Source organism: Epinephelus moara, chromosome 6 (genome assembly GCF_006386435.1).
Source record: "Epinephelus moara isolate mb chromosome 6, YSFRI_EMoa_1.0, whole genome shotgun sequence".
Lineage (NCBI taxonomy): Eukaryota > Metazoa > Chordata > Actinopteri > Perciformes > Serranidae > Epinephelus > Epinephelus moara.
The window spans coordinates 21593168-21601913 of record NC_065511.1 but is presented as its reverse complement, the minus strand read 5'-3'; the positions used below and the strand labels follow the sequence as shown (position 1 = coordinate 21601913).

The window sequence follows — 8746 nt, the reverse complement described above, 5'->3', positions numbered from 1 at the left end:
TTACTACTTTTTGGAGATTCGAAGGTTTGTGAAATGGTGTGAGGACAACCACCTCATGTTGAATGCCGGTAAGACAGAGGAGATGGTGTTTGACCCAAGGGCAGTCGGCGACCACAGGCCAGTGGTCATTCACAACCAACCCATCGCTCATGTCCCATCATATAAATATCTGTGTCTTTGTTGACAGCTACCTAACCTAGAGAACACATGTTGATAGTCTCTGTAGCAGATTACAACAATGGTTGCATTTCTTACGTTGTCTGAGAGTTCATGGTGTTGATCAAAAATGTATGATCATTTTTGATCAGGCAGTTAAAACACAAACTGTTCCAGTTAATCCATAGTGGAAAATAATTGGTGTCAAAGAGCACATTTCCATGCAGACTATTTTCAAACTCTACGTCAAGCCAATAAGAGCATCATTGATTCCTCTCATGTTCTGCATACAGTAAGAGCATCATTGATTCCTCTCATGTTCTGCATACAGAGTACGAGCCGCTGCCCTCTGGAAGGAGATTAAGTGCCTCGTTGTGGATTGAACAGATTTAAAAATTCGTTCATACCTCTGTCTATAAAGCTGTTAAATAATTTTAGATAAAGCCAGAACTGGCACTGGATTATGAGGATTTGATGATTTGCATTGTTGTAGAGGTATTTTTAGCGTTTAATGCTATTTATTCATCTTTTTGTGTTTTTCTGTTATTGTATTGTTATTGTTGTTATTGTTATTGTTATTGTATTATATTCTGTTATACTGATTTGTTTATGTACTGTGTTGTATGTTGTATATTTATGGCTGCAGCATTGGTGTAGAGCCCAAGACAAATTTCCTACTTTGTGGGACAGTAAAGGTTTTAGCTCCTTTTAGACCACAAACGCAGAATAGTTAGTAGGTAAGGACAATCACGTTTCTCTCAGGAGTAAATCAAGAAATACACCCCTTTTACACTTGATCTAAATATGGATATCTTTGCTCTGGATGAGGATGAAGCACATGTTAATGCAAGAGCGTAATGCTCACAGGATGCAATGCAGTCAGCCTGGAGGAAGTGCAGTCTGCACGGTTTGACCACATTTCTAAGAAAAACGTCTCCCGAACAAATCTGAAACACATCCACTTCCACATTTTGGTGCTATCTCAAGTAAACCAGGCAACAAGCTGCAGATAAGCTCTCCTGTATAAACAGAGAAACACAGAGCTCATTGTTGACTTTGACCTTTGAAGGAAGAACATTTCATTTCTCTGTAGGGTCTTTTTTGTAGTTGTCAGACACTTCTAATAATATGAGCATGGCAGCAGCAAAAACAAGCACTTTTATTGGAGGTAAATTGACTTTGCACAATCACCCAGGGATTAGACTGCAGCCTTTTTCACCACTGTTGTCACGTAGACACAAAAATATGGGAAAAATAAGTTCCAGGTTAAAAATACCTAAGTTTCCTTTTAAAGTGTTTAAAGGCGTCCAAAAGACACGGTACACTAATATTGCTCTGTGCTGCTGTGTGTGAGCAAGATTGTTTTTTCATTTCTTCTGCCCCCCTTTGGTCATGAGTGTATTAATGTAGCTTTAAATTCTTCTTCTTCTTCTTTTTTTTTTAAAAGCATGTTGTAGTTCATTTTGATTCAGCTGTGAGAACATCACACCCAATGACACCAACTCAACTTTCAGTTCTCACCTTGAGATTCTGCTCCTGATTACACCGAAGAAAAAGAAGAACAGAAAATAACAAAGTGTCATTTTTCAGAGATCTTATCGAAAAGCAGCAACAAAAATAAAGATGTTACTTCTGCAGAGATATGGGAGATGACTGTAAGACCAATGATGCATTGGTGTGTGAATGTTTACCGTTTGAGCAGTATGGAACTAGTCACCAAATTAGAATATGTAAAGATAAAAGTCCTTAAAATACCTCATGACTTTATTCACACTGTCCTGCTGACATTTCAGTTGTTTACTGCTCTTTGAAAATGTAATCCCTTACAAGCTGTACTCCTTTGCCCTTACAGATTCCAGGCATATTAGTTACAAAATGTAAATCTGTAGTATCTCATGGACCGATTTTCATAAAAATCACAAGGTTTTCTCACCTGCGAGACAGTCTGGAAATCTGGTTCCACACACTGTGTGACCAATAGATAAAAAAATAAATACATTAATCACACTTTCAATAGAGTGAAGGAAATGAAAATCACAATAGCACTAAAAACTGGATCTGATCTTCTCCTTACCTGCCTTCTTGATTTTGGAGCTCTGCAATACGTGTCCTTAAAGAGACAGAAAAAAGGTCACTTCATTGAGGAGCACAGGAAAAAACTTATAAATAAAAAAGGGGTGAGAGGAAATACACCCCCTCTGTGTAAATGTCAATAACTGCTCATGTTATTGTCAATGTCAATGTCAGCTTTATTTATATAATACCTTTAAAACAGCCAACCAAAGTGCTTTACAGTTAAAATAAGCAAAAAAACAACAACACACAAAAAACATTTATATAGTGAAATATAACAAAGGTAAAAGACCCAGTAGAGGTGACTGTACTCAACCAAAGGCCAAGGTGAACAAGTGAGTCTTAAGGAGTGATTTAAAAGTGGAGAGACTATTCACAGTCCGCACAGTCAACGGTAATGTGTTCCAGTGGGAGCCGCGACTGCAAAGGCTCAATCTCCTCTAATTTTTAAGAGTGATCAAGGAACATCCAAGACCATCTGATTCGCTGATCTGAGGGCTCTGGAGGGCTGATGCAATTTAATAAGGTCAGATAGGTATTCCGGAGCCAGCCCATTCAGAGACTTAAAAACAAATAAAAGAATCTTAAAATCAATCTTGTACCTAACCGGAAGCCAGTGAAGTGAAGAGAGCACTGGAGTTATATGCTTGCGTTTCTTTGTCCCAGTTAGGAGACGAGCTGCTGCATTTTGAACAAGCTGCAGGCGGTTAAGCTCTGACTGCTCAATTCCGACGTACAGGGAGTTGCAATAATCTAAGTGAGAAGTAATAAAAGCATGGATAACTTTTTTGAGGTCTTTCTGGCTTAGATAGGGTTTAACTTTGGCTAGAAGCCTCAGTTGAAAAAACTAGACTTGACTACTGAGCTGACCTGTTTGTCTAGCTTAAAAGCACCATCAATAATCACACCAAGATTCCTAGCGTGGGATCCCATGTAAGGTGCTAGTGGGCCTAGGGAGTTGGCAAGGACCTGAACCAGATCAGGGCGACCGAACAGGACAACCTCTGTTTTGTTTTCATTCAATTTTAAGAAGTTTAAATCCATCCATGTTTTAATGTCACTTATGCAGTTTAGCACTGCCTGAAGGGAATCTTTGGAAGGAATCTTAAACGGCAATGCTCTAGGCGTGACAGGAGAATTGTGTGATCCACTGTGTCAAACGCCTCTGCCAGGTCCAGAACTGAAACCGAAAACCAGACTGAAACCGTCCACAAACGCTGGCCCCTTTTAAAAATTCTTGAATTTGGTTGAAAACGACTTTCTCTAAAACCTTGGATATAAAAGGAGGTTTGGAAATTGGCGGAGGATGGAACACATCCAGAGCTGAGACACATATTTATAAGTTTTAAAATAAAAGACTCAACTGAACTGAAAACCTCTTTAAACAAACGGGATGAAATGCTGTCAGTTGGGCAGTTAGCAGGGCGTAAGTGTTCAACTACTTCAGTGAGTTGAGAGAGTGAAACAGGCTCAAACTGGTGAAAAACAGCTGAGCTTGCTGTGGGAACTGAGGGGTCCTGAGCAGACTGAGGGAGTGGGGATCTACGAGCAGAAATCTTATCAATAAAAATTTGCAGAAAATCCTAGCACAGAGAAGAAGAAGGCTCAATACAGACAGGATCACAAGGATTCACCAGTGAGTCAAATACATTAAAAAGAACCTGAGGCTTGTGAGCATTTGTGGAAACAAGTGAGGAAAAAGATTCAGTTTTAGCAGCTTTAACAGCCTGCTGATATGTTAGAAGAGAATCACATAGGAGATCCCTAGAAATCTGGAGTTTGTAGTGTAAGTCTGTATTGAACTCACTTGTATTTCTTCGCCATGAGAATGCAGAAGACTGCAAAGATCACAGCTGTGCCAATCGCCGCCACTGTGGGAATGATGATGTGGTTGTAGTTTTCTGTACCTGCAAACAGACGGAGCCACATATAAGGGACATAGTTCCTTTTATATTGCACATAATGGGAAGGGGACATATTAAGAACATCCTCAAAATTCAGCAACAAAGTGAAAATGATCTCACGTTTTACATAGAGTGTCAGTGTTGTAAAGGACGTCTTCCCTCCATTAAATTGTGCTGTGCATTTGATCTCGGTGTGGTCGTCCTTCTCCCCGGGAATGAAGGTCAGGATGGACTGTGCCTCCCAGTTGCCAGGGTGAATTTCTCTGTGGACCTCATTCACCGCATCTGGAGCGGCCTTACTCCATGTGAGTTTAGGCACATGGGAGGGGCAGGTATGGGTGACCGAGCAGGTGACAGTGTAGGGAAGATCTTGAGTGGCTGTCTTTGGGTGAGTCAGGGCAGGCTTTAGAGGAACAGCTACAAATGGAAAATAAAGGAAAATGCAGATAATAAGAAAGAGATAAATCCTGTTTCTACAACGAAAATTGGCAGAGGTTTATGACATTTTGGAAAGTTGGTGACATACGGAGCATTGTGAACTTGACACAATCCTCCACAAAGGAGAACTTGTCGTCGGTTTTTGTCTCTGTCAGTGCCTGTTCTATCCGGAAGCAGTAAGGGCCATTGTCATGATCTTTAACGTCCATAATTTCTAAGGTGCAGTTGCTCTGACCCAGATGTCCCAACAACCGTGTGCGGCCCCTGAAGTTTTCCAAAACCTGCGTTTGATCCTCGAAATAGATGCGTTGATTTCGATCATTTGAACGATGCCAGATCCCTCTGAGTCTGGAGGTGGGCAGGTTTCCTTTAGGATGGGTGAATGAACACGGCACCACAACGCAGGAACTGACCAGAGTGTCGAGACTTTTTACAACATTCGCCTTCCATTCTCCAGCGAACACAGGGCTGCTGAGAGCTGAAAGAAAGTGATGGAAGTGACAAAGAATGACATGACTTCTCCTTGATAGATTTTTTAGGTAGGGTGCATGCTAGAATGAGACTGGATACAAAGAGGTGACTAACAGGGGTGGGCAAGAGCATCTGTGGATCCGTGTTAACAGCTCATGCGGGGCCCTTAACACTGAGTGTTGCTTGTTTATGAGGGCACTGGCATGGAGACTTTAAGGGGTGAAAGAAATATATACTGTATATGCAAATTTAAGCAGTCACATATATGTCAATACTTGCTTGGCAAAGCCCCAAAATTAACATATTTTAATCCAAAAACATTACATTATTGTTGCACACGAGTAAAGCATTGAATAGAGATACCAATAGATGCCATTAGAAATCAATTAAGTGTTTTATTCCCAAGTTTTCAGACACTTTTACCAAGTCCATAGCATCAAAATTGGCCATGATAGGTCATTAAATTATAAGCTATGTGTTAACGTACATTTTTCAATATGTAACACTCGGACATCACTCTTGTGAATTTCTGACCAGCCACAACTTTTCATGTTTCATTGATCCATGTTTACTTCCTGTCAGCTACTGAGTTAACAAATATTCATACACTTTGACCCATGTATAATGTTTATGTTGTCAAGTTTGAAACAGTCGATATATATTTTTGCGTGTCAGTCTGGGACTCTTGGGAGAGTGGGGCCTGTTTCAGATGAAAAGAGTGAAACAAAGCGAAGTCCGAACATCGTGACTAATTATCTTACCTGCCAGAAACAGGCAGAATATCATCATCTTGCTGTTTTGGTCCATATAGTTCTCTGAGGTGTCGTTGGTGTAAAACACTGTGGAAAGAAAAAACACTTGCAAATTACAATATAAATATAATAATAAATAAATATAACTGACTCATTTACATTAGACGCAGTTTGGGCCTCAAAAGAAAAAAATAATTAAATTATTTCAGCTCCCATTTAGTTTACATCCTCACAGATAACACTGACTGAACCCTGTATACCCTCAAATACCCTTTGATTGTAAATTTATTTTCCAGTCCAGAAAAGCGTGGATGACCCTCAACCTCGAATCGTAAATGTGCAGTCGTGCTCTAAATATTTTGGGGGAAAATTCTTTAGATTTTAAACGTAAAAAGTTACAAAAAAGTAAAACAACAAAAACAGGAAATGCCTTAAAAAATGTGCTAAAAAAAATAAATAAATAAAATAATAAACATAATAAACACAATAGAATGATAATAATAAACATACAGTATATATTTTTTTTCTGTAATCTAATTTTAGATGTATAATTTTAATTATTGTTTTATTTTCCCCTAGTTTTCTTTCTCTCTCTCAGCTAACTTNCCACACCCGGGATCGAACCGGCAACCCTCTTGCTGTGGGGCGACAGTGCTAACCACCACACCACCGTGCCGCCTGTAACCTTATTTTAAATGTATAAATATGATAACTTTTTTTATTTCCCCCTAGTTTTCTTTCTCTCTCTCAGCTAACCTCTTGACATCTTTTAATACTTTCTTGCAATTTGCAGGATATGTTATGCCAAATTGCTGATTGCCTTTTGATTTTTGTTTTCTTTTAAAGAATTTGCTCAGGTATCAGAAATACTTGTGGAAGATGTCTGAAAGCAACACTAGAAAAGTGACGGTGCTCCAGGTTTTAAAGGGTTAAACTGTGATTTGTCAGTCCATGTTCAGCTGACACTGCCTTATCCATTTCTAACAGTAATAACCCATGGTTAATTTTATATTTCTATTGAGAAGTTTTAAGTTGTTTTAAGTTTTAGAAATGCTTGTTGAAATCTCCACTTTTTAATAAACTGCTGCTCAGAGGTTTCTTTGTCTCTTATGAAATTAGGCTGGCAATAACAGAGAAACCCTAACCTTTATCAAACCAAAATACCCCCAAAAAATCCCCGCAGCACATCAGAAACTCCAAAATGAACTCCCAAATACAATATTCTAAACAAATGTACCGAGCCCACATTTATTGGATATTCTACATTATTTAAAGTAAATTTATTTTATTAATTTCAGCAATTTAATTTAGCATTGTCAGATTCTTACCTGATTTTGCTATCTGGCAGATCACGGCTGTTTGTATCTGCTACCCTGGAGGTTGCTTTTGTAGAGGCAGTGTCAGTGGAGTTAGTGTTGAAAGCAGGGTGTGGTCTCTTCTTAGTGTGCACAACAACACAGATAAAATGAGGAAACTGCTTCTTTGATTGTGTGAGTTTCTTTTTTGTTTATTTTTATTAACTTTCATGAGGTCTTGGGTTAAAAGATACAATCTCACAAAGGATCCTGTTTTTTTTTTTACTATTATTATTATTATTATTAAGACAAAAGCACACAAGCCAAGTAGGCCTATGTGTTATTCTGGCTCTACTACAGCATACTGGTTTTAAAATGGGCTGACTGAGTAAAGCCGGAATGTTTAAGTGAATTTTAGCTTCAAAGTCAAATTCATCTAGTCCTGGATGAATTCAAGCTGCTACGGCTGCTAACTTAATGTCCATCTGCGGACCTGGCGCCCCTAAGCAAGGGGTGAGGCGTAGTGGGACCATGGGGTGGATAATTCTTGTCTTATTTGCTCTTACTAGCTCTACTATGAAATAAGATTTTATCCATTTTAATTAGTAAAAATACACTCACCTGCCACTTTATTAGGTACACCTTGCTAGTACCGGGTTGGTACTGCCCCCCTTTGCCCTCTTTTGCATTAATTCTTTGTGACACAGATTTAACAGGGTGCTGGAAACATTCCTCACAGATGTTGGTCCATATTGACATGATAGCATCACACAGTTGCTGCAGATTTGTCAGCTGCACATCCATGATGAGAATCTCCCGTTCCACCACATCCCAAAGGTGCTCTATTGGATTGAGATCTGGTGACTGTGGAGGCCATTGGAGTACAGTGAACTCATTGTCATGTTCAAGAAACCAGTTTGAGATGATTTGAGCTTTGTGACATGGTGCATTATCCTGCTGGAAGTAGCCATCAGAAGATGGGTACACTGTGGTCATAAAGGGATGGACATGGTCAGCAACAATACTCAGGTAAGCTGTGGCGTTTAAATGATGCTCAGTTGGTACTAAGGGGCCCAAAGTGTGCCAAGAAAATATCCCCACACCATTACACCTCCACCACCAGCAGCCTGAACCGTTGATACAAGGCAGGATGGATCCATGCTTTCGTGCTGTTTACACCAAATTCTGACCCTACCATCTGAATGTGGCAGCAGAAATCCAGACTCATCAGACCAGGCAATTTTTTTCCAATCTTCTATTGTCCAGTTTTGGTGAGGCTGTGTGAATTGTAGCCTCGGTTTCCTGTTCTTAGCTGGCAGGAGTGGCACCTGGTGTGGTCTTCTACTGCATCTGCTTCAAGGTTTGATGTGTTGTTGGTTCAGAGATGGTCTTCTGCATACCTTGGTTGTTTTTTAGTTACTGTTGTTGCCATTCTATCATCTTGAACCAGTCTGGCCATTCTCCTCTGACCTCTGGCATCAACAAGGCATTTTTACCCAGAGAACTGCCGCTCTTTTTTCAGATCATCCTCCGTAAACCCTAGAGATGGTTGTGTATGAAAATCCCAGTAGATCAGCAGTTTCTGAAATACTCCGACCAGCCTGTCTGGCACCAACAACCATGCCATGTTCAAAGTCACATAAATCACTTTTCTTTC

At 39.7% G+C, this 8746-nt stretch overlaps 1 protein-coding gene across 14 annotated transcripts in view; it reads right to left on the bottom strand.

The window, feature by feature from the left end:
- The window catches only part of LOC126392084 (myeloid cell surface antigen CD33-like), a 24705-nt gene extending 17497 nt beyond the window's left edge, over nucleotides 1-7208 (bottom strand). For 4 of the 14 annotated variants that reach the window (XR_007570143.1, XR_007570147.1, XM_050047247.1 and 1 more), the window contains exons 1-4: nucleotides 7123-7208; nucleotides 5804-5881; nucleotides 4660-5049; nucleotides 4254-4550 (exon numbers count right to left, since the gene is read on the bottom strand). Coding sequence is in view for 8 of the 14 variants with exons in the window: in XM_050047247.1 (XP_049903204.1) it covers nucleotides 4254-4550; nucleotides 4660-5049; nucleotides 5804-5849 (733 nt within the window). In the remaining 6 variants the exon portion in view is untranslated. Of the gene's footprint in view, nucleotides 1-1677; nucleotides 1693-2089; nucleotides 2123-2230; nucleotides 2267-4036; nucleotides 4137-4253; nucleotides 4551-4659; nucleotides 5050-5803; nucleotides 5882-7122 lie in introns of all 14 variants that reach the window. The other 10 variants (XR_007570142.1, XM_050047245.1, XM_050047254.1 and 7 more) reach the window with 5 other exon arrangements.
- Nucleotides 7209-8746: the final 1538 nt, after the last annotated feature.